The following is a 26,785-nucleotide window of genomic DNA, read 5'->3' on the forward strand; positions in this document are numbered from 1 at the left end:
AAGTTAGGCGTGCCAAAAGAAAAACAAAAGCAGGCCAAAACCCAGCCTAAACCTATTGTGGAATACCAAAATGTAGCCAGAAGTATCCCAAAGAGTGGCCAAAATCCCCAAAACCTTGCCAAAAAGGTGCCATAACTGACCCAAAGTATGCTATTTATTTAATTTAATTTACTTTAATTTCATTTCATTTCATTTAGTTTCATTTAATTTAATTTAATGTAATTTATTCATTTGTATTTATTTATGTGGATTAGTTACGCAAAAACCTTCTATGTCCTAGTATCCTAGGCTCATAAATTAAAATGTTAAATTATGTTCTATGTGGATTATGCACAAAAAATGTTTGACAATGTATTTTAAAGTGAATTTTTGCTGTTATTGGTATTCATTCAGTTTGCTGCTCCTGGTTGGGAGTCAGCTGGCATGTTTTCCTCCCTCTCTCCCAGTAAAACCTCTTCGTAGCCTTCGTAGCTGATCTGTAAATCCGTAGCAGCCGAGCAGGTTGGATTGCGCCTCACATCTGAAATTGAAGACATACACGAAAGTTTGTGTCAGTGATTTTAACAGATACAACTGGATTTAAACAGCAAAAATGCATGCTAAAATATTTTTCACTATGCAAGTTCCAATAGAACTCATAGTGTGGGAGAAAGGTGTGTGGGTCTGTGGCTGTGTGGGCTGTGTGTCTGTGTCTCCCCGAAACATTCCAAAAGTGCTGGAAGTTCAGTTCTGTTAAATTCTACTAAGACAGGTGACTGATTGTTTCAGCCTGATAGAATCTGCATACAGTAGGTGCAGGAGCTTTTGGAACAAGAACAGGATGTTTTAGAACAGGATGCTTGTCATAAACAGTGACGAACAGTTAAATCAGAGAGGGAGTAATGAAGGATCATTGGTTAAATTCTTACCCATGTACTGCCATCAGATGCAGTTTCTCAAAAAAAAAAAATCTTTGACATCGGCTCCCCCTGCCAATCCAATAGTGATGACCTACAAAAGAAAAATAACCAGTCTGGTTGTATTACCATAACATTTTTACCATTCATTCAGCATTACCCACTCTTATACCTCGTTTCCACCGCAGCGGTGCCGGTGCTGGTGCCGCGCCGGTGTCCAATCTCGAACTGGTTCTGCGTGTTTCGACCGAACAATAACAGGTGCTGGTGCCAAAAAGCCAGCACCGGCACGGCACCGTGAAATTGCTGGTCCCAGAGTTGGGGCCGTTACGTAATAAGGCTTAGATGCAATTTGACGTTTTCCCACTTAAAAATTCTTGTTGTTCACCATTCTGTGAAATTTCACCAGGTTAAAGTGCAGTGTAGGCCTTGGTCACCAATTGGCCTATTTCTGACAACCTTTGAAGCAGCAACTTCATTCTGGCGTTATATCTTATGGGAAGACTACCATTTTAACTGTGCAATATCGTTTATTGAATCAACTGAAACACACACACACCATTTCATCATCCCCCCTCCCACACACTCTATTAGGCTACTCCTCCCACCCACCCACCCACACACACACACACACACACACACACACACATACATACACAATTTATACCCTTTTTAACACTTTTCATTTATTCTTTCAATTTGAGTACAATCATATATTATTACTTATAGTTCATTTTATCAGTATCCTACAATAAATGACTTGAACTTGAGCAATGCAACATTCACATTAAATTAACTGGCAGATCCAAAAGCTTGGACACCCATAATAATGTTGAGCAGAGCTGAAATAATGCTTCTCCACTGATAAGTCCCTTACGATCGATAGATATAGATAGATAGATAGATACTTTATTGAGGGGAAATTCAGGGTCCCAGTAGCTTAAGACACCACACACAACATACTCTACAATATAAACAAGACGATAAAATAACAAATCCACACCCATACAGTAAAATAAAAGATACTAAAACAAGGATCCACAAGAATGTACTGTATAAGCATGAGGTGCTTGCAGTGATGGGACAGGGACTGACCCTGTGATTCAGTATGAGGTGTCGAGTGTGTCATGGAGGAAGTGCAAATAAGTCCAACAGCGCAACAGAAGAAGGTCATGGAAGTGTAGAGGAGGGTGGAGATGCAGATAGACGGTTGGGCCCTAAGTACAAAATGGCTCTTCTGCTTTATGATAGTGCTGTGGAGTGGATGATAGTCATTGACCAAGATGTTGATTAGTTTGTTCAGGGTCCTTCTGTCTGATGCTAGCTTTCCTTACCAGCCTGTCTAGTCACCCACAGAGGTAGACATCCCAGGTTCAGAAAGTGCTGTAGTGTTGACTGGCCAGTCCAGTTTATGTATCCCCAGGTACGTGTTTACCACCTCCAGATTGCCCCCCCTCAGTGATGACTGGCAGCAGAGCGGGTTTACAGAGGAGCTACACCAGGTGCGTAACTGAAGCGTTCTATTCGATCTTTGTTTGCCATTTGTTCCTAAGTGTTTTCTTAGGACGCATCTTGACAAAGAAATTTATATATTATCATTATTAACTTCACTTGTGTGCGTAAAAGTTGTAATCCACAGTTTCATATATGTGTGTTCAAAGTTGTTATTCACAGAAACATAGAGGAGCCTCACAGGAACGCTATGCACCTGCAGATAAGAAAGTGGGCATGAGCGAGAGGAAGAATTTAGGGAGGTTTCGACCGAAGGTCATGCTGACTTGTTTTGCTCTACTCTGTGCTTTTCTTTAATAAAAGAACCTTCTTGTGTCGAAGAGCTCAGAGACTGTTTTGGAGAAGGGAGAATTCCTCTCTGAGCACTCTCTCCTCTCGGCCGGGAGTCGTTGCTAAACCCTATACTATTTGTTTGTGGTTCTTGTGTCTTATAATATTGGGAAGATTTTCCTGACACATCTTAAGAAGAAAGTTAAGGAAAAACATAAGAACTTTGAATATGAAATCTTCTTAAATTTGCTCTTAAGACAAAAGATAAGAAGAAAGCACCACTTAGGAAGTATTTTAGTCTTAAGAAGGCTTTGTGAATCTGGCCCCTGGTGTACCACCACCATCTCCTGAGTCCTTGGTCTTGCAGTGTTGAGTTGTAGGTGGTTGAGTTTGCACCACCGCACAGAGTCCTCCTCATGCTCATCCCTGATACACCCCACAATAAGGCTCGGGATCATGACGTGAAAACTTTGCGGGCACAGCCATATTGGCAGCCTCACTCCTTAGTTTATGGATTGCTATGGATTTACTCCCGCCTAGTGTTCCTGTTACTTAGTTTTTGCCTTCTTGGTCGTATGTTGCCGTGTAGTGGGGTGTAACAGCGCCACCCATGATCGCAAGAGGAAAAGAATCGCTAATACTACATTTCTGCTTCTTGTCTTCTGCATATGAATGAATGGATATTACGTTCGATGCGCTACCAAAATGGTGGCAATATTCCTAGAATGCAAGGCGTGTGCCCGAGCCCTATTGTAGTATCGTCCGAAAACTTCTGCATGTGGCATGACTCTGTGTTATAACAGAAGTCAGACATGGGTGAACAGGACTGGAGAGAGCACTGTTCCCTTTGAAGCTCTGGTACTGCTGATCACAGAGTCAGAGAGGCAGTCTGACGACCTGTGGCCGCCCTGTCAGGTAGTCTGGAATCCAGAATACTAAGTGAGCATCCACACACCCATCTGCAGGAGCTTGTCATCCAGTCTGAGGGGATGAATACAAGCACGGGAGAAGTCAAAGAACATGATTCTCACAGCGCTTTCCCCCTTGTCCAGGTGAGAGTGTGTCCTGTGTGGAAGATATAAGATGGCTCATCGACGCCCACTCTTCCAGCACTTTCTCCTGGTATGCAAACTGTAGCGGGTCTAGTGCATGGCGTACCTGTGGTCTGAGTATCCCCAAAACCAGTCTCTCCATGGTCTTCATTAAGTGTGATGTTAGAGCAACCAGCCTGTTGTCACAGAGTTGTTGTCACTGGGACGGGGATGAGTCATGATGTCTCCCCAGTGTTGGGACTTTGTCGAGACGGAGACTCAGGTTGAAGTTGTGCTCCAGGGGCTCCCCCAGTTCAGCAGCACAACCCTAAGCAGCCTTGGACACAGTCTGTCAGGCCCGGCTGTCACCCAGGGCAAAATGTCTCCCATGTTCAGTGAGGTTTGCTGGCTGCTGAGCATATAAGTATAAGTATATACTCTTTTGATCCTGTGAGGTAAATTTGGTCTCTGCATTTATCCCAATCCGTGAATTAGTGAAACACACAGTACACGATGAAGTGAAGCACACACTAACCCGGAGCAGTGAGCTGCCGGCCACAGGCACCTGAGGAGCAGTGAGGGGTTAGGTGCCTCGCACAAGGGCACTTTAGGATGTGGGCATGGGAGAGCTGTGCCCAACCACTCCCCTCGCCCACATTTTTCCTACTGGTCAGGGATCGAACCGGCAACCCTTTGGTTACAAGCCAAAGGGTTGCATAGACAGAAACAAATCGTTTCAGTAATTTACAGTGATGATAGGTACTGATGAATCTGAGTACTGTTCTGGCCAATATTGTGCCTCTGCATGAAATACAGTTTTGGTCTAAATGAAGTTGCTGCAGAGGTGCCCAAACAGTTACACTGCGCTGTATCATATAGGCCTAACACAACCCATGTGTAGGGGGGTGATAGAGGGGTCAAGCTGCATCTAGTATTCATCTGGTAGGCTACTATAGCTTTTTATTTTCTTATCAATTGTAATGTTGGTAACCCTTTACTTGACGGGCTTGTTCATAACACATTCATAACAGCTGTCATGAACTGCACATGAAGCATTCATGACTGTTTCATGAAATATGACTCAACATTCATACCAACCCTTTCATGAATGTGGAAGACAAAACGTCAAAAACTTCTCAAAATAAAAGCAGCATTGCTGTCTTTTTTGTTTTAGCCAACCTGATCATGTCACATCTAGTCAACGGGGAAGTCCAGTGTCCAGGAGAAGTTTTTTGTTTGTCTGTTTGTTTATTTTATGATAGTAACCTCTGAAGAATGCATAATTGTCTACACCAATGACTGTATATGTCCAACCATTCAGAGGTCCACAGATGGTCAGTAGTTCACTGCCCAGTATAATGAATACTTCACAACTCGTATAGTAAAGTGACATTCGAAGTAGACTTCATAATATTCATGAGATGTTTACAAACGAGAGGATTCATAATATGTATATGGATTACTACATTGTTGGACTTTTATTTTGACAAGTTTTCGTCGTTTTGTCTTCCACATTCATGAAAGTGTTGGTATGAATGTTGAGTCATGTTTCATGAATCAGTCATGAATGCTGCAGTCATGAATGTGCAGTTCATGACAGGTGTTATGAATGTGTTATGAATGAATCCGTCAAGTAAACTGTTACCGTAATGTTAATATCTGGTGATAAATATGTTCATTTGAATTGAGAAAGTAAATTTAGTGAGCCTGGCAAAAAAAATATTGGGGGTGTTCATAATTTCACTTGTACATCTGCTAATGTTTCATTGTGTCTTACAATATCTTAAAGTTAATCTAATCTTAGAATGCACAACATAGTATAATCTGGCAGTTACTCTTTCTGACTCTGCTCATCTTTCTTGTGTCATCATAGATCAACACATTGGTCATTATACCCTAAATGGGGACAGGATTGCTACAAGATGATACTGTATTGCCAAAGAAAATGGGGACCACAACAAACCATGATGAGGCACCTGAACGGGGACCTACGCCCATAAGAACAGCAAGATTCACAGAATATAGAAATGCTGTCAAGGCAACAAGAAAAACTGAGCTAGGGTGGATCCATGAGGGAGAACAAGGAAGGAAGCGTTGTGGTGACGGCACCGAACCAGATTTGTTCAGAAAGGAACTGTCAAAAAAAAGGGAAATTGGGAGTTCTTTCACAATGTTTGAATTCGAGGAATCACAAACTTGATGACAGCACAACTGTTGGTGAGCTGCACACGTACATCTATCTATGCACATGCACTCAAAGGAGCTTGCTGCAGACTTTGAAGGGCCGCAGCCTCCTCAGGAAGTACAGCCTGCTCTGCCCTTTCTGGTAGAATCAGAGACGGTTTATAAAGCGAGACGATTCATATGAGGGTAAATTCTGGTTTCATTGTGACGCAACTGCCACTCCCATTTAGGAGGCAAACGGGAAGTCCGGTGTCAATGTATTTCTATGGGAGAAATAAACCTGTTATCAACGGCACCTGCTTCTGCTGATTCTACACCGTTCTAAACCGATTATCTCGTCACTGATCCTGCCCCTTTAGGAGGCGTGAGTGGTGCCATTTCATTCCATTGAAAAACCCCTTTATGATTCATCTTAATACTATACGATCTTTGGTAGAATGCTTCAGTGTTGACTGGCCAGTCCAGTTTATTGTCCAAATGTATCTGCAGGTACTTGTACATGTTTACCACCTCCAGATTGACCCCCTCAGTGGTGACTGGCAGAGCAGGCTTACAGGGGAGCTACACCATGGTGCTTAACTGAAGTGTTCCGTTCGCGACACGCATGTTGTCTCAGACAAATGAACTGTTTTTTCCACATGGCATGTCAAAAAAAAGGGAAATGGGAAGTTTTTTCACAATGTTTGTGACTTCGAGGAATCCAAACTTGATGACAGCACAACTGTTGGTGAGCTGTACACTTATATCTACACACAAATGGTTGGAGTAGATGAATCTGACACAGAGGACATGAGAGAATCTGACACAGACATGGAGATGTACAAATATGGTGACACCATAGGAAAGCAGCAGGGACAGATTGCTCACATTGCTCTGCATCATCCAGTAAAAATCACCCAGTACAGAAGACAGTCATAGTCACAGCAAATTCCTCTAATATAGATCTTGTTTCCCTGACATCTGATTCAGAGGTGGTCATAAGGCCTGAAGGAGCTACACCCTCTCCAAGCTGGATGGCACTTTCAGTTCTGCCTGTCAGACTAAAGAAATCTTATCTTCTTATCTTATTTCAAATGATTTTTCAATTCAACAATTCCATGATTCAGAGCTACCTATTAAAGTACAGTTTGGTTAATGTAAGGGTCAAAGATGAAGATGGGGTGCTAGGGATGTGTACATGGCCTTTTGGACAGAGTTGTAGAACTATAGAGGCACCCATTTGCTTAGCAAAAATCCATGCCTACCTTTACAGGAAGTTGCATCATCTGTCAAGCAGTTATCTTTTCGGTTAGAAGACAAACAAGTTGTTCTCTCTCTCTTTTATAGAGAGGTTTCTATTAAATAATAATACCATACAGAGTACATCAAATGTAAAATAAAGAGTACATAAAAATAATAAAGAAGTAGCAATAGGCTACAATAAAATATATGGCAAAGAATATTTAAATGAAAATAAGAATGGACTTAAAAAATGAAACCATTGAAGTGTATTAAAAGCTATACTGTAGGGAGAAATTATGGGGCTTTTTTTTACTAGATTTAAAATGTTCTAAGGTATATAGGGCTGGACTTAATATGGGCAGGAAGACTATTTGGGGAGTGACGATATTGAAACAAAGATGCAAAGTGCATGACATTAAACATTCTATCACACGTTGTCAAAACATATCTCTGAAAACAGACACATGACTCACTTGGCTGAATCGCGGTGATGTAGTCAGAACATGTTTAATAAGGGGAGAACCTCCACTATCGGGAAACTTCCTCTTCTGGTTCCACATGAGGGAAAGAAAGAAAAGAAAAGAAACAGATGTTGCCACTAGCTAGGAAGACTGATAGCCATTATATGATAGGATAGGATAGGAAGATACCTATTACACTTGTTTTCTTTTAAACAATTTAGAAATAAATGTGCATCATCTGTGTTACTTAAAGGAACACTTCACCGTTTTTTCATATGAAACTATTGTGACAGGATGAAGTTGGGCTGTGCTTTTCTGATCTTAACATCACGACGCAATCCACAACGTTGCTGGCGGCTATAGCTGGATTAAGCGTGTCCTGTTCCGTGTCGTGTGTGCGTGCGTGCATGTGTGTGTGTGTGTGTGTAGCTTGTTTGTATAATTGTGTGTGGTTGTAGTTTTATGGACACGGCCGAGTTTGTTTTGTTTATTTTGTTGTTTGTGACTGTCTGTCTGATTCTACTTTATGTTTGCCACTGGTAGGAGGTCATTTGTTTAGCGCTGCTGATCCCCAGTGTGACAGCGTTTGGCCCACTGCATTTATTGTCTGTCTTATTATTTACTGTACATTATGATTTCATTGTACCACTGACGGGAGGCCTTTATAGTGCCGCGGATCCTCAGTGTCTGCACCCCCGTTGTGTGTGTGTGTGTGTGTGTGTGTGTGTGTGTGTGTGTGCATGTGTTCACCAACCCTGTGTTCCTCTCCCCTGTCCCAGGAGCTGAGTGCCTAAGGTGGAGGTGCAGCGTCCCTTTTGGTGGTGGGATACCCCCTGTCTTCGTGTGCCGTGTCTTCTATTCACTGGTTGTGATTATACCTCGTCCATGTGTGTGTGAGTGATCGTGCACGTGTTTTTAAAAAAGCACAAAATGACTGTCTAGGTTAAGTTAGGTTATAGGTTAACTTTATTGTCCCCTCGGAAACTTGTCTTGCAGTCAAGTATGCATAAATAACACAAAAAATACACAAAGGACACATGAAACAAAAAATACACAAAGGACACAGAAGGCTCCATCCATACCAGTCACAAACGGATACAAGTTACTGTAAGAATGACCTATCAAACATATCAAGCATTTATGTGCAATAGAGCAAATTGTGCAAATTTAGCAAGCTAATTGCATTGGGGGTAAAATATTTTTTTGTCCTAGGCTATTGGAACTTCAAATAAAAAATGGAGTGGATGATTTTTACAGTCCAATAGTCCTTGCCTTTTGGATGTTTTGATTTTCATAAAGGATAAGCAAGGGTACCTGTGGACAGCCAATCAACTTCCCAGCCACCTTCACAATTTGGCTGAGGTTGTTTTTGTCCCTAACTCTGATGACTCCATACCAGGCAATAAAAGAAAAGGTGAGAACAGATTCTATAAAAGACTTGTAAAATAAAGACAACATAACCTTATCAACATTAAACATGTTACGTTTCCTAAGGAAGTACAAACGCAGCTGACCCTTCTTACAAATTAGGCTACATGTACCTCTGTATTAATGTCGAATTTGAGCCTGTTGTCTATCACTGTTCCCAAATATTTGTATTGGTCAACCATCTCTATACAGCTTCAATGTACAAGTAAAAGGTGGAGGACAGGATTGGTTTCTTCAAAAATCAATATCTTTTGTCTTAGATGTGTTCAGCTGAAGAAAAGACTTCTCACACCAACTGACAAACTCATCAACCACTGTACCATGCTGAGATTATTTTTTTGCATTAGACTAACAATGACAGTGTCATCAGCAAATTTCAGTATGTGCCTGTCTGTATACTGGCTTCTACAGTCATTAGTGTAGGATGTACAGCAAGGGAGAAAGTACACAACCCTTGGGAGAGCCAGTGGAGGAGACGTACCTTTCTGATAGAGCCATTTACCTTCACTCTTTGTGATCTATTTGTTAAAGAATCCATAATCCAGCCCACAAGATTACCCTCCAGACCAAATTCCTGTATTCTTTTCCTGATTAAAACATGTGGCTGGATGGTGTTAAAAGCAAAAGAAAAATCCAGAAACAGTGCCAGGACCCTCCAGATGACTGTACAGAAGGTGTAGTAGTGTAATCGGGCATCTCCCACCCCCCTGTTAGCCCTGTATGCAAACTGCATGGGGTCCAGGGCCTCACCCACCCTCAGCAACAACAACCATTTCACCATCTTCTCAAATGACTTCATGACCAGTGAGGTCAGTGCCACTGGTCTGAAGTCATTTAAACTCTTTGTAGAGCTGCCCTTTGGCACTGGAAGAATGACAGATTCCTTCCATATTTCTGGATCCTCTGTTCTATGGACATTTTGAAAATGTCAGGGAACACCCCACAAAGCTGTCTAAAGTGTCTAATATCTGCTCCTGCTTCTCTCAGTGCCCCTGCACCTCTCACTGCATCTCTCACTGGGCCTGCTGTTCTCCCTGGACCCCTTTTACTCTTCCTCGTTCAGACATTAGTGTTTGTCTTTTTCTGTTTCCAAAAACATCACTCCTCAAAGTCCCCCTTTTACTGTATAAGTGTCAATGTAATATCAAAAAATAACCCCTGCCAGACTGGAATTAGCTGTAGTTGGCCCCATTTCCCCAACATAAATCAGCTGTGTGTCACATTTTTTTTTTCATTATTGTTTGTTTATTATCAGCTGATATATATTGATATATTACTGTTCAATTGATATTGAACTGATATCATTGCAGAAACAGACGTTTTTATCTAAGGTTTGGAATGTTGTGTTTGCTATTGTGGGATGTTGTGTGTTAACATCTGTAAATAGTGGAAAAACTTTTCCACTAGTCTCAACATTCTGACAAACATTGCGCTTTATGGTGATGGAAGATTACATCACACGTTGTCAAAACATACTGTATCCCTGACAACCACATGGCTCACTTGGCTAAATACAGAGCCATATAAATATGTATGATCTAGACTAGTGTTTCCCAACCTTTTTTCCTTGAAGGACCCTTTGCCTGTGTCTAAGACAAGTCAGGGCCCCCTACCCGAACTCCTACCTGCATACTAGGGGTGTAAAAATTAACCGATACGTATCGGTAATCATTCGGAACGTTAACAACGCGAGTGCATCGGTAGGCAAACCCCTGGATCGGTTTAAATGTACTATGAATCGATAGATAAATCGATTTTAAAATGACGAATCGGAAAACTAACATTACAAGTTATGATACTTTCAAAATCATAAGACCGACCGTGATTTGCTAACACACCAGAGCGTCTAACTTCTCCAACGAGGGTAGGCCTACTGTAAGTAGCGTCATTGCTAGACACTGGTCCCAACCAACGATACTTTTTCCTGAGAAACACTCGCTAGATTTACATAGCTATACTGATGTGTTTGCCATCTAGACATGGCTCGGAGTCCGAAAGAAAAGCGGTTCTGTGGAGTTTTTTGCAGTAAATTGGAACTACAGTAAGTGAAGCACATTTTTGCTAAGTTACTTGTTAGCCACCAATGGAACCATTGTCTGTAAGAGTAACCTTTAGGCCTATACTGTAGTTATTTCCTCTGCCAAGGAGGTTATGTTACAATAGAATAGAATATACTTTTTTGATCCCGTGAGGGAAATTCGTTTCTCTGCATTTAACCCAATTTAACCAAATTAGTGAACACACACAGCACACAGTGAACACACAGTGAGGTGAATCACACACTAACCCAGAGCAGTGAGCTGCCTGCCCAACCAACGGCACTCGGGGAGCAGTGAGGGGTTAGGTGCCTTGCTCAAGGGCACTTCAGTCGTGGACTGGTCAGGGATCGAACCGGCAACCCTCAAGCCCGAAGCCCTAACCAGTAGGCCACGGCTGCCCCGTCCATTATTTTGTTGAAAGGTATAACTTCTGTTAAGAAAATGTAAGCATTGTGGAAATGTGTTCACTGACTGTATATTGTGCAAAAACAACATGAAATGTGTGAATGGTATGGCCTCAAAAGACCGATTCTGTGCTAACTGTGTTTAGCGTTTTGAAAATGTGTCAACTGTTTTGGACAAACGCTTGTTAGCGACTGAAAAAACTGTAACATTCTCATCCGGGACATTAGCCATTCTACTTCACTATGATATTGTATACCAAAGTTCGTTACAAAGCATAGCCATGCTCCGACTGCTTTTTTTACCTCCACCAAGCGTAAACATAACTGCCTCCAGCATCCAGACTGTGATACGGATCATTCCCAAAATGTAATAGTTTCTTCCTTGGGTCATTTCAGACCTTCCCTGAAAATGTAATCGATATCCATCCATGACTTTTTGAGTTATCTTGCGAAAAAACAAAAAACAGATACAGACAGACAGACAAACAAACAAACAAACAAACGTCGGGGCACTGATCACGCCCCTTTAGGAGGCGGAAGTGGTGCCATTTCATTCCATTGAAAAACCCCTTTATGATTCATCTTAGTAACCAACTCAAATCATGGGCGCCATGTTTATGACCGGAAGTGAATCACTCTACACTGACGGTCAATGAGGCGAATATGGCATGTTGAAACAAATATCTTAACATCTTTATAAACAGGTCTATAAATGTTATAATGTGTGCATCATACTTTATTACTTTACTAATCACCTCATGTAGGCAGATGATTTGGTCATTCTTAGCCCATACACTGCTGGTCTCCAACAGCTAGAATATGCATATGCAAGAGTATGGTATTGATTTTGATATAAAATACAATGCCTTGAAATAGGCTAAAGGAGCAATCTATTGACATGCATTCTTGTTATTCATTATCAATACTAATGTTTTGTGTTATTCATACCATAAAGGAGTAATGGCCATATCAATTCTAAATGTCCAAATACAGTAAGTTATTCATATATTGAAATTGATATACCTCATGTAGGCCTGCTCATGTTTTTTTTCGCTCACGATTGTCGTTTACGATCTACCATGTCACACTATACAATTTTAGAACCATGAAAACCTCTCTGCGTCTTGGTTGGGAGAGTGGCCACATAGGCCGAAAGCATCGGTCGCGTCATACGACCCGTCAACTTTCTGACAAGCCAGACTTTTTGTCGGGCTGTTTTAGAACGTCGTGAACGACAAATCGCAAGTCATGAAGCATGTCACATTATAAGATTCAGTCAGCGTTCGATGTCGTGCCCGACCATTTGGAATCGGATACGACGCTGTAAACTTGTCGGTCACGACAAATTCAGGCCAAAATCGGGCTGAAATTGTGTAATCAAATTTGAATTTGAAATTAAATAACAAATAATCATATAGGCTACAGCTGTCGCCTATTTTGCCCCTTCCTTTCGTGTTCGAGCGAGGTCACTATTGGTTTTTAATGTTCACGTCACTATTTGCATGACTCAGGTAACCGAGTTGAATTAACCAAGTCAATAATAATGTTAACTTAGCAACTCACTACAAGGTTACAAATATAGCTCTCCATTAGACATTTCTAGCTATGAAAAACGAATCAGCATCTACACTGTTAATGTGAGCTAACTAGCCCATCTGAATGTTTTTGGATGCCGCCTGTGATTTATTATTTTTGGGCATAGACTAGCTACGTTGTAATTCAAGGGCAAATAGTAATGAGTACGTCTATTCTAAGGTATAGACCACAAAAATAGACTTGATAGGCCCGCTAAACAATGCCGGAACGATAAGAACGAACGATATTTTACGTTCCGAACCGGTTCAGGAACGATATGTTGGTGGCGGAACGCAAGAACGAGAACGTTAAACATACCTGAACCGTTCAGAACGGAACGATTGAAAAATTATTTCGTTCTCAAGCCCTGGTGTGCATTACTTATTATTCTGCACTCTTGATTGAATCTCTTGCTCTATGCTGCTTTGGATAAAAGCATCTGCTACAAAATGTAATATTTCAGTGTGCCCATTTTAAATACCCACACCCATAAACAAAACTCCCATCATCAACCAATGGCAAAACCATGCCATTGTAAACAATAATTACATTACTCATCACATAGTCTACTACAGTAGTCTCAACATCTGTTATATAAGATAACACATCAGACATAGATTGTAGGCTACAAGCAAGGGAATGGCATTTCACTTAATCACACTGAGGCAGGCTTTACACTGAAGCATTTTTAGGCCAAAGATAAATGTTGTTTATTTAAGTCATGCCTCTCCACTCCCTTCGTTTGCCTTTATAATTCTGGATTCAAACATAACAGATCATCTGAAGAGGCCATGATGCCAATCATAATGACAAAGGACTGTAGGTGGGAACTCCATAGACTCTTCACACACCTGATAGCACTGATAGCAGATGGCCATGGCCATGACTCAAACTGCAGAGACAAAGGAGTGGAGGATATGTGGGGTCGAGGTGTGAACTTGCTGTGATTCAACCCCTTGGTTACTTTCAATGTAATTTTAATTGTCTTTCATTTTCTTGGCCAAGTCCAGATAAACATCCTAAATCTTATTTATTTTTCGTGCCAGTAGGCCAGAGGTTCTAGGGCTAAGGTACACCAATGTTCAAAACAAATCTCCAAGGCTCACAACCACTACTAATCATCACAAAGTCATTGCAGACTTTAAAAGGGGTGTTCATTCTTTGACAATCTAATTGCATCAGGTTCCTCAAATGCTGAGTTAATTATGCAACACATTTAAATATAGAAGAAAAATATATATACAGATCAACACTTTTTGCATGTCCTTGGGCATCTGCAAAATCACATAGAAAGGGCAAAACCCCGAACGATCTGATTAAGGTCCCTATCAAACTTTTCTCAATTGATTCTATAGTAATTTTTTTTTGCGTAGAGTCCATTTCTGCTTGGCACATTTTTACATCACTCATATAGTTAATGACACAATTTGCATATTTGAATACATTAGCGAATATAAATGAATAGTAAATAAATGTATTGATAATATGGCTGTAAGTAGCCTATAAGTTAATGGCTTTGTCTCTTGAGATCTGAGTTGACCCCATAACACTTCCCTCATGTACTACACTAATTTGACTTTTCTCTAGAATGGATCTTCTGATGTACCTTGAGTTGACTTTTCTGTGTAAAGGCCTTTCCACACTGAGAACACTGATGTGGCTTTTCTCCAGAATGAATCTTCTGATGTATGTTGAGATTACCCTTCAATGCAAAGGCCTTTCCACACTGAGAACACTGATGTGGCTTTTCTCCAGAATGAATCTTCTGATGTACCTTGAGATGACACTTCAATGTAAAGGCCTTTCCACACTGCGAACACTGATGTGGCTTTTCTCCAGTATGAGTCATCTGATGTTGCTTGAGTTTATCCTTCAATGCAAAGGCCTTTCCACACTGAGAACACTGATGTGGCTTTTCTCCAGTATGGGTCTGCTGATGTAGCTTGAGGCTGGAGTTGTTACTAAAGGTCCTTCCACACTGAGAACATGGATATGGCTTTTCTCCAGTATGGATCCTCTGATGTACCTTGAGATCACCCTTCCATGTAAAGGTCTTTCCACACTGCAGACACTGATGTGGCTTTTCTCCAGAATGGATCATCTGATGATTCTTAAGAGTTTTTGTATCTGTAAAAGCCTTTCCACACAGAGAACACTGATGTGGCTTTTCTCCAGTATGGGTAATCTGATGTGTTTTGAGATTACTCTTTTGTGTAAAGGCCTTTCCACACAGCGAACACTGATGTGGCTTTTCTCCAGTATGGGTAATCTGATGTATCTTGAGATGACTCTTTTGTGTAAAGGCCTTTCCACACTGCAGACACTGATGTGGCTTTTCTCCAGTATGGGTAATCTGATGTAGATTGAGATGACTCTTTTGTGTAAAGGCCTTTCCACACTGCAAACATTGATGTGGCTTTTCTCCAGTATGGATCCTCTGATGTAATTTAAGATTGTTCTTATTAATAAAGGCTTTTCCACACTGAGGACATTGATGCAGTTTGTCTCCAGAATCTGTAATCTGATGGTCAGTGAGCAGTTCCTCCCTGGTTTCCAACTCCTGGTGTAATTTCTGGTATGAAGTCTCCTGGCTACATGAGTGCTTGTAGCACACTTGATTTCCTTTTTCCTTCCTGTGTTCTGATTTAGTAGCTTGATTCCTTTGAATGTCTCCTACAACATAAAAACAAATTGAGTGTTTGCAATAATATATATATTCACATTGCAACATTTTAAAAAAAAAAAAGTTATAATACAAACTGTTCAGAAACTCACCTCTTGGAAAATAATCAGTGTGATCATGAAGATCTGAAGATATGTCTTCCTTTTTAATTTCCTGTAGTGGCATGGATATTTCAGTCTTACATTCATGTTCCAGTCCATATTCTTCATTCTCTTTCTTAGTTGTAAACAGATACTCTTGTAGGAAATCATCAAATGCTTCTTCACTCTCCTTCTTCACTGCTGTGAGCTGGTCAGATCCTGACATTTCAAAAGTCAGTTTAGAGAATAATCAAACAATCCTTCAGTACAAAAACAGATGTAGTCCTTTCAATGTGTATACCAAATGTGACCTCAGTATTGAGACCCCAGTCTGTTGTGTTCATAATATAGTCCTTTTGCCTGCCCCATTAGCCTCTAGAATTCACACCTAACCAATCAGCTGCAAGGGCTTTTTGAATGCAAATCTGATGTAGGAGGGAATTCCATATGTATGAGCTCTCTTCATACAGCTGATGGTCCTCAAATGGACATGGTCAGACCTCACACTGCTCAAAGTCCACAAAGGAGAACAGGTGGGGGTGGGGTGGAGCCATGGAAGTGTGAAATGTAAAGGTTATGGCTTGTTTTGGTCAAAGGATACTGTATGTGCAGAATTCTGTAGGGCCTAGGTTATGAGAGGTGTAGCAAATACATCATTCTTGCATTGTCTTTTTTTTTACAGTGGTCACATGGTAGAATGTGGTACAAGATCATGTGGCTATTTTATGCAAACACTGACTTCAGGTTTATCTGGACAACAGGAGCTCAGGCTTTTTTGACATTATCTCTAAATGGAGATTTTTGTTATTATCATTATTTATGTCTGTATTGATGTGCACACTATCACTATCGTTTAAAATATTGTATTTGTAATTTTATATGAAGATATATAATTTACATACCAACATGAATTCTTTGTACAAACATAATTCAGGTATGAGTTTAAAGAGCTTTAAACTTAAATGGTGCATGTTGGCTTAGGTAAAGAGTTACTGTATCTCAGCACCAGAACACTAGACAAGTACACTGTACTTTCAATCTCTCTTCTCTCTCATCTCTGAATCACAGCACTGAATCTTGTCTGTCTCTTGAACTTGTCTTTGTCTTGCCTCTCTTGGGCACCTGTGCTACACTGGCGGATACCTGTGCACTGACCCTGGACTATGACAGACTTTCATTTTGGATTATGCTTCCACAACTGCTGAGTCTTTGTGCATTCTAAATGAACTTGAATTGTAGAGATTTGCTGTTCTAGCTCTAGCTTCTGTTCTAGTTCTAGCACAAGTGTTCTCTGCGACTGTGCTCCTCTTTCCAACCTGAAACTAGTAGGCTACTTACAATGGGGTCATTCCGTGTCAAATCACCCAATTTCAGATACATTTGGAAAGTGACCCTCTCTGAAATCTGAAATAAATCACAGGTGTTTGTAGACTAAACCTATGCATAAGTCTTAAATAGTATTTCTGGATCACTAATGGTTTAAAAACTACAGCCCTTTGAAGCTTCAAGTCATTTTAAGCATTGTGGTGAACAATTCTTTTTGGTCAACTTGCAATGTTATTGGTTCTTTTGGTATTTCACACACATCAGTGAAACTATGTGAATGGAAGCACATTTTCCTGTTGAGTTAAGAAATCTAATCAGATGAGACGTGTCTTGTGTAATTTCCCCTCTGCAAAGCTCTGAAAATGGCTATAAATTCATTATGTGAAAAGACATCATCACTTTTGAAGGCTTCTCATTCGAAAGGTATGTGCCACAAATTTCATCAGGTTTTTTTCCCACTCACATAATATGGACTATAAAGTCATATCCATGCATCAACTTTGGTTGTAATCGTTGTCATATTGTCAGAGCATTTTCTTTTAATTGGGCTTGATTTTCAAAAAGCCCATTTTCGTTCTATCATTTCACCATTGGCGCCTTTCCACTACGGGGTAAAACCCCGGTGTTTGGGGTAAAGCCTCGGGCTTGACGTCTTTCCATGATCGGGGCCGGCCCTGGGCCAGGGCTCAAACGGCCTCAGGCCGGCCCCGGAGTTGGGCAGGGCCGGACCGAGGCCAGACCGAGGACTTCGAATGGTAATAGGAATGGAATCAAACGTAACAATGTTTTTAGCCTAGCCAGCTAGCTGCTACCGTTATGTCAGTTATTTGTTTCGGGAAAGTAAAATATAAATAAAAATGGACGCTAGTTTTCACGTGTTATACCACTTTGCAGCATTCCTGGTCACCCCGTTTTGAGTCAGTGCTTGATTTGTTTAGGTAGTAATAAGTTGCCAGCTAGTTCTCCAACGTCCGAGTGAGGGGCTGCTACAGTCAGCTTTCATGCAGAACTATTAACCTACCGTTAATATTAGCCTATGTAGGCGTAGGCTACGTTTTAGTTTCAGCACTAATGTCGGAGGTTACTTCTGCTATGATAGGCGGCGATATGCATCTCTCCCGGGAAATTAACGTAGGCTATTACGTTTGTATAGTAAACATTCCAAGTTCACGTAAAACCCCAGTGTTTAACTCAGTAGTGGAAATACAACACTGGGGCTAGGCACCGGTGTTTAAGACCGGGGTAAAGCCTGGGGCTGGCCCAGGACCGTAGTGGAAATGTCCCACATGTGGACAGTTAACAGGATTTTTTTTAAATGTTACCTTATCACATTCTGTATGTGAGGATCATCTGTCCAAAATGTGGGCTTGTTGCTGAGTTTCTTTATTGGAGATATGATTTTTGAAAAATATTCTCTATAAATCCACTGAACTTGCATTGGATCTGCGGTACCACTTAGCACCACATGGGGTGCTCTTTTAATACAACGGAAGTCAATGGAAGAGTAAGAGATTCACTTGTTTGCTGCACATTGATTTCTCAATTGAGATTCACTTGTTTGCTACCAAATTGATTTCTCAATTGATTCTATAGTAATGTTTTGCGTAGAATAATTTTTCGTGTATATTCACTTCTGTTTGGCACATTTTTACATAATTAATGATATCATTTGCATATTTTCATACATTAGCTAATATAAATAAATACGTTAACGCCTTTATAGGCCCATTGTATATAGTATTGTATTATGGGCCCTAATATGCAAATTGTATCAAATATATGAAACGATAAATGAGTATGTTTTTAGATGGGATTGCAGACACTATGCAAACTAAATGTACTGCAAAGCGATACACAATATGACCGCCGCTCAGTCCTGCACATTCTCTCCGCAAATATCAATCACGCTTTTGTTTCTATCGCCTACTCCATCCCCTATTGCAACTTTTATGTATGTAAATGAGTGTGTGCATGTGTGCGCTTGCTTTTGTGTATGAGTGCTTCTCTGTCTATGAGTGTGTGTGTGTGTGTGTGTGTGTGTGTGTCTGCTTGTGTGTGTGATTTATGTGTCTCTATGTATATATGTTCACTGTGTTCTCTGCCGTCACTGTCACTCCAATATCAGATCACACACACACACACACACAGGCACACACTCACACATGCGCGCGCGTGCACACACACACACACACAGGCAGACACACACTCACACACACACACACACACACACACACACACACAGGCACACTCAGATACACCCACAGAGAGAGAGAGAGAAAGAGAGAACACACACAGGATACACACAGATAACACAGAACACACAGAGAGAGAGAGAGAGAGAGAAAGTTATAGTACATCACACACACACTCACTTCTCAGCTCCGGTGGTCTCACAAAACTTACTCAAAGATGTGTGTGTGTGTGTGTGTGTGTGTGTGTGTGTGTGTGTGTGTGAGGTGTGTGTATGTGTGTACTGTACATCTGTGTGTGTGTGTGTGTGTGTGTGTGTGTGTGTGTGTGAGAGGTGTGTGTAGGTGTGTACTGTGCATCTGTGTGTGTGTGTGTGTGTGTGTGTGTGTGTGTGTGTGTGTGTGTGTGTGAGGTGTGTGTAGGTGTGTGTGTGTGTGTGTGTGTGTGTGTGTGTGTGTGTACTGTGCATCTGTGTGTGTGTGCGTGTGTGTGTGAGGGTGTGAGGGTGTGTGTGTGCAGGCGTGAGGACGTGTTTGTGCATGTGTTTGTGTAATTTGTTATGTACATGTGTGTGCTGGTGCGTGTGTGTGTACTGTGTAGGTATGTGTCTGTGTGTGTGTATTTATGTGTGTGTGTGTGTGTGTGTGTGTGTGTGTGTGTGTGTGTGTATGACCGTAGCATCCAGCACCCAGAGCAAACATTCTCTTTTAAAACATATATTATAGTTCATTAAAGGGTTCTAATGGTGTCACTTATATGTTTCTAGGACAAAAACTAGCAGAGATTGAGATGTGTTTGGAACAGTTTTTCAAATCCCCAGCGGGGGATTTAGACTCCAGAGGGTTAATACCACCATCTACAGGCCGATGGGTATACAGTCCTGAATGTACACATAAATCCATTTATTTTATAGCCCCCCATGGATGAAATTCCACAAAACTTGGCATATTCCCAGGGGGTGTCAGGTTAATCATACACATGAAATTTGGTGCAGTTCATAACATCTCATCTGAAGATAAGGGCAATTAAAGCAATATTACATTGCATTTTAAATTTTAACCATGGGGGTGGAAATCACAAATGACTGGCTATAAGCTAAGTTGATGCACGGTCTTGAGACCAACATACCATAAACATTTTGTCATCCTCGGCGCCACGGTTCAGGTAGTTATGTAGGAATAACTGTCATTTTTGGGCTTCGTGCGGGGGCAGCGCGGGGGTGGAGTGACCCCCGGGGACGAAACGAAATTCCGCAGTTCCGCAAGTCTACTGGGGCTACATGCCCACCAAGTTTCATGTGCTCCGGTGTTACGGTGTCCCGGGAATCGTTGACGAAAAATTCAGGATCGATGACGAGAAAAAAGAATAATAAAAAAATAAAAAAAATAAAAAAACTTTGACAACAACTATATGACCGCTTCGCTAGCTATGCTAGCGGCGGTCATAATAAGAACACAGAACACCACCCGCTCATACAGTATGTGTAGAAATGAGAACACCACCCACTCATATGTGTAGAACACAGAACATCACCCGCTCATATGTGTAGAAATAAGAACACAGAACACCACCCGCTCATATGTGTAGAACACAGAACACCCGCTCATATGTGTAGAAATAAGAACACCACCTGCTCATATGTGTAGAACTAAGAACACCACCCGCTCATATGTGTAGAAATGAGAACACCACCCACTCATATGTGTAGAAATAAGAATATTTCTACACGTGTAGAAATAAGAACACCACCCGCAAATATGTTTAGTAATAAGAACACAGAACACCCGCTCATATGTGTAGAAATAAGAATACCACCTGCTCATATGTGTAGAACTAAGAACACCAACCGCTCATATGTGTAGAAATAAGAATATTTCTACACGTGTAGAAATAAGAACACCACCCGCAAATATGTTTAGTAATAAGAACACCACCCGCTCATATGTAGAAATAAGAATACCACCTGCTCATATGTGTAGAACTAAGAACACCACCCGCTCATATGTGTAGAAATGAGAACACCACACACTCATATGTGTAGAAATGAGAACAACATCTGCTCATATGTAGAAATGAGAACACCACCCGCTCATATGTGTAGAAATAAGAATATATAACACCACCATTTGTGTAGAACACAGAACACCACCCGCAAATATGTGTAGAAATAAGAACACCACACACTCATATGTGTAGAAATGAGAACACCACCCGCTCATATGTGTAGAAATAAGAACACCATCCGCAAATGTGTAGAACACAGAACACCACCCGCTCATGTGTAAAACTGAGAACACCACCCACTCATGTGTAGAACACAGAACACCACCTGCTTATATTTGTAGAACAGAGAACACCACCCGCTCATATGTGTATAAATAAGAACACAGAACACCACCCGCCCATATGTGTAGAACACAGAACACCACCCGCTCATGTGTATAAATAAGAACACAGAACACCACCCGCCCATATGTGTAGAAATGAGAACACCACCCGCTCATTTGTGTAGGACACAGAACACCACCCGCTCATATGTGTAGAAATAAGAAAACCACCCGCTCATATGTGAAGAACTAAGAACACCACCTGCTTATATGTGTAGAACTAAGAAGAAAGTGCTTTAAGGCCGTCGCCCACCGGACTCGTACGCGGCGCGCCGCGACAATACACCTGATAGCACTCAGATGGCCATGGCCATGACTCAAACTGCAGAGACAAAGGAGAGGAGGATATGTGGGGTCGAGATGTGAACTTGCTGTGATTCAACCCCTTGGTTACTTTCAATGTAATTTTAATTGTCTTTCATTTTCTTGGCCAAGTCCAGATAAACATCCTAAATCTTATTTATTTTTCGTGCCAGTAGGCCAGAGGTTCTAGGGCTAAGGTACACCAATGTTCAAAACAAATCTCCAAGGCTCACAACCACTACTAATCATCACAAAGTCATTGCAGACTTTAAAAGGGGTGTTCATTCTTTGACAATCTAATTGCATCAGGTTCCTCAAATGCTGAGTTAATTATGCAACACATTTAAATATAGAAAATATATATATATACAGATCAACACTTTTTGCATGTCCTTGAGCATCTGCAAAATCACATAGAAAGGGCAAAACCCCGAACGATCTGATTAAGGTCCCTATCAAACTTTTCTCAATTGATTCTATAGTAATTTTTTTTTGCGTAGAGTCCATTTCTGCTTGGCACATTTTTACATCACTCATAAAGTTAATGACACAATTTGCATATTTGAATACATTAGCGAATATAAATGAATAGTAAATAAATGTATTGATAATATGGCTGTAAGTAGCCTATAAGTTAATGGCTTTGTCTCTTGAGATCTGAGTTGACCCCATAACACTTCCCTCATGTACTACACTAATTTGACTTTTCTCTAGAATGGATCTTCTGATGTACCTTGAGTTGACTTTTCTGTATAAAGGCCTTTCCACACTGAGAACACTGATGTGGCTTTTCTCCAGAATGAATCTTCTGATGTATGTTGAGATTACACTTCAATGCAAAGGCCTTTCCACACTGCGAACACTGATGTGGCTTTTCTCCAGTATGGGTCTGCTGATGTACCTTGAGTTTATCCTTCAATGCAAAGGCCTTTCCACACTGAGAACACTGATGTGGCTTTTCTCCAGTATGAGTCATCTGATGTTGCTTGAGTTTATCCTTCAATGCAAAGGCCTTTCCACACTGCGAACACTGATGTGGCTTTTCTCCAGTATGGGTCTGCTGATGTACCTTGAGATGACACTTCAATGCAAAGGTCCTTCCACACTCAGAACATGGATATGGCTTTTCTCCAGTATGGATCCTCTGATGTACCTTGAGATCACCCTTCCATATAAAGGTCTTTCCACACTGCAGACACTGATGTGGCTTTTCTCCAGAATGGATCATCTGATGATTCTTAAGAGTTTTTGTATCTGTAAAAGCCTTTCCACACAGCGAACACTGATGTGGCTTTTCTCCAGTATGGGTAATCTGATGTAGCTTGAGATTACTCTTTTGTGTAAAAGCCTTTCCACACAGCGAACACTGATGTGGCTTTTCTCCAGTATGGGTAATCTGATGTATCTTGAGATTACTCTTTTGTGTAAAGGCCTTTCCACACAGCGAACACTGATGTGGCTTTTCTCCAGTATGGGTAATCTGATGTATTTTGAGATTACTCTTTTGTGTAAAGGCCTTTCCACACAGCGAACACTGATGTGGCTTTTCTCCAGTATGGGTAATCTGATGTATCTTGCAGGGATGTGATTGGCAAAGGACAAAAAAGCAGGAAAATATACCCCCCCCCCCCCCCCCCCCCCGTGTAAAAAAAGTTTGTGAACTGCTGCTCTCGTGTATATAGTTAAGGTACGGTAGTGTCGGCTACTGTGCACGTCATAAATGTAATTTACTAGGCAGGTCCGGGGGAATTTTTTTGAAAAATAACCCCTTAAATGACAACATCTGATGACTTTTGAGAACTATTGATAAATATATTTCAAATATTATAAAATATTACAATATAGTCTATAAGGCCTAAAGAAACTCATTTATAGAAAAGTAACCTAGGCCTACTCAAGACTAAACCAGATATGGCTGAAATATGTAGGCTATCATGATAATTTTGCCAACAATGATGTAGAACCATGTATTCTCTCAGTTCATAACATGTTTTGTTTTAACTTAAACCAACATAAAGTTATCATTTTGACGACATTATTTAGTATAGGCCTACTTGATAACATATAGCCCTTACAGTCCTCTAGTCCTGTACAATATAGTGAACCATAGGCCTATTGACACTGATGCTGATTGAAGAGGTTGCTTGAAAGTTGTTGTATTTAAGTTCCAAAGAAAATCAAATTGCAGCACTCCCTCTCCTTCCAAAGTAACATGTCCTAACTCTCCTCCTAAAATAAATTACAGGCACTGTTATACAGTAGGCTACATCACTAGTTGTCTAAGTGCACGTGCTAACTAAATGGAGAGCTATGATTAAAATTCAGACTGTGTCTTTAAATAGGCGACTTCTTTCTATCGGCACAATGCTACAGTAGGCCATTTCCACTAAAAGTCCAGCTCAATATCTCAGCACTATCGTCATACGTTTGCAGATGGCTAGGCCTAATACCGAAATATGTTTTGAATGACATGGGGCGCACGGATGTGAACGGCTGGACAAACGCGAAATGACAATTGTTAGCTAAACAATTTAGTAGACCTAAGGTAGACAGGCTTTGTGGTTAAAACGATGAAAACCAGTAGGCTAGTCTGTCACAGCTAACTTCAAGCACAGTAGCCTAGACTAGTTTACACGCGCAGAAATTAAAAGTCAATATCAGCATCACGAGATTGCTGTCATTATCGGAAAATCCAGACACGTCAAACTGGACGCGAACGCGTGGCAAAGCCAAAAAACAACTTCATTAATGATATCTTGTTTAATAAATAATTTGATCTTAACCGTTTCGCTTCAGCTAAGAAACAAATAGTTCACCACACACATCGAACTTGCATCAAACATTCATCAACACGTCTGCTTTCACTTTCAATGAAATCCACTAGGCCTACGGACAAGGCTTGCGGAGTGATGAATGAAATAAGCACCAAACCCGTCGTCATTGTCAGCGGCATATTATTGGTCTCCCCCGAGAACATTTTGTAAATATTGTTATGTAAATGCATAAATTCTGCGCACTTTCAGCCTACAGCAATGGTCTGTGTTGGGCTACAGATACCACCACCACCCCCCCCCCCCAACAAAAAAAAAACATCGATTTTGCATGATTCACGAGGGTCGCATTTTTACGCCTGAAAATCCGGATTTCCGGATAAATCCGGAAGAATCACATCCCTGATCTTGAGATGACTCTTTTGTGTAAAGGCCTTTCCACACTGCAAACACTGATGTGGCTTTTCTCCAGTATGGGTAATCTGATGTTGCTTGAGATGACTCTTTTGTGTAAAGGCCTTTCCACACTGCAAACACTGATGTGGCTTTTCTCCAGTATGGGAAATCTGATGTAGATTGAGATGACTCTTTTGTGTAAAGGCCTTTCCACACTGCAAACATTGATGTGGCTTTTCTCCAGTATGGATCCTCTGATGTAATTTAAGATTGTTCTTATTAATAAAGGCTTTTCCACACTGAGAACATTGATGCAGTTTGTCTCCAGAATCTGTAATCTGATGGTCAGTGAGCAGTTCCTCCCTGGTTTCCAACTCCTGGTATAATTTCTGGTATGAAGTCTCCTGGCTACATGAGTGCTTGTAGCACACTTGATTTCCTTTTCCCTTCCTGTGTTCTGATTTAATAGCTTGATTCCTTTGAATGTCTCCTACAACATAAAAACAAATTGAGTGTTTGCAATAATATATATATATATATATATTCACATTGCAACATTTTTTTTTTTTTTTTTTTAAAGTCATAATACAAACTGTGCAGAAACTCACCTCTTGGAAAATAATCGGTGTGATCATGAAGATCTGAAGATATGTCTTCCTTTTTAATTTCCTGTAGCGGCATGGATATTTCAGTCTTACATTCATGTTCCAGTCCATATTCTTCGTTCTCTTTCTTAGTTGTAAACAGATACTCTTGTAGGAAATCATCAAATTCTTCTTCACTCTCCTTCTTCACTGCTGTGAGCTGGTCAGATCCTGACATTTCAAAAGTCAGTTTAGAGAATAATCAAACAATCCTTCAGTACAAAAACAGATGTAGTCCTTTCGATACGTGTACCAAATGTGACCTCAGTATTGAGACCCCAGTCTGTTGTGTTCATAATATAGTCCTTTTGCCTGCCCCATTAGCCTCTAGAATTCACACCTAACCAATCAGCTGCAAGGGCTTTTTGAATGCAAATCTGATGTAGGAGGGAATTCCATATGTATGAGCTCTCTTCATACAGCTGATGGTCCTCAAATGGACATGGTCAGACCTCACACTGCTCAAAGTCCACAAAGGAGAACAGGTGGGGGTGGGGTGGAGCCATGGAAGTGTGAAATGTAAAGGTTATGGCTTGTTTTGGTCAAAGGATACTGTATGTGCAGAATTCTGTAGGGCCTAGGTTATGAGAGGTGTAGCAATACATCATTCTTGCATTGTCTTTTTTTTTACAGTGGTCACATGGTAGAATGTGGTACAAGATCATGTGGCTATTTTATGCAAACACTGACTTCAGGTATATCTGGACAACAGGAGCTCAGGCTTTTTTGACATTATCTCTAAATGGAGATTTTTGTTATTATCATTATTTATGTCTGTATTGATGTGCACACTATCGCTATCGTTTAAAATATTGTATTTGTAATTTTATATGAAGATATATAATTTACATACCAACATGAATTCTTTGTACAAACATAATTCAGGTATGAGTATAAAGAGCTTTAAACTTAAATGGTGCATGTTGGCTTAGGTAAAGAGTTACTGTATCTCAGCACCAGAACACTAGACAAGTACACTGTACT

The 26,785-nt window shown here is 40.8% G+C and overlaps 1 protein-coding gene across 1 annotated transcript; it reads right to left on the bottom strand.

Annotated features, from left to right (window-relative positions):
* Nucleotides 1-14,588: 14,588 nt before the first annotated feature.
* Nucleotides 14,589-26,307, bottom strand: LOC134098268 (zinc finger protein 160-like). The gene is made up of 4 exons (XM_062551285.1): nt 26,254-26,307; nt 22,829-23,563; nt 19,866-19,874; nt 14,589-15,479 (listed from the first exon to the last, which is right to left on the bottom strand). The coding sequence occupies exons 1-4, from the start codon at nt 26,305-26,307 to the stop codon at nt 14,589-14,591; spliced, it is 1,689 nt and encodes a 562-aa protein (XP_062407269.1).
* Nucleotides 26,308-26,785: the final 478 nt, after the last annotated feature.

This window comes from Sardina pilchardus, chromosome 12 (assembly GCF_963854185.1).
Source record: "Sardina pilchardus chromosome 12, fSarPil1.1, whole genome shotgun sequence".
NCBI lineage: Eukaryota > Metazoa > Chordata > Actinopteri > Clupeiformes > Clupeidae > Sardina > Sardina pilchardus.

Excerpts from the sequence above, each read along its gene's own strand:
- LOC134098268 (XM_062551285.1), bottom strand. The coding sequence starts at position 26,307 with ATGGCTCCACCCCACCCCCACCTGTTCTCCTTTGTGGACTTTGAGCAG. Across the intron at positions 23,564-26,253 it reads TGGACTTTGAGCAGTGTGAG|ATACATCAGATTACCCATAC; the intron begins GTCTGACCATGT and ends CATCCCTGCAAG.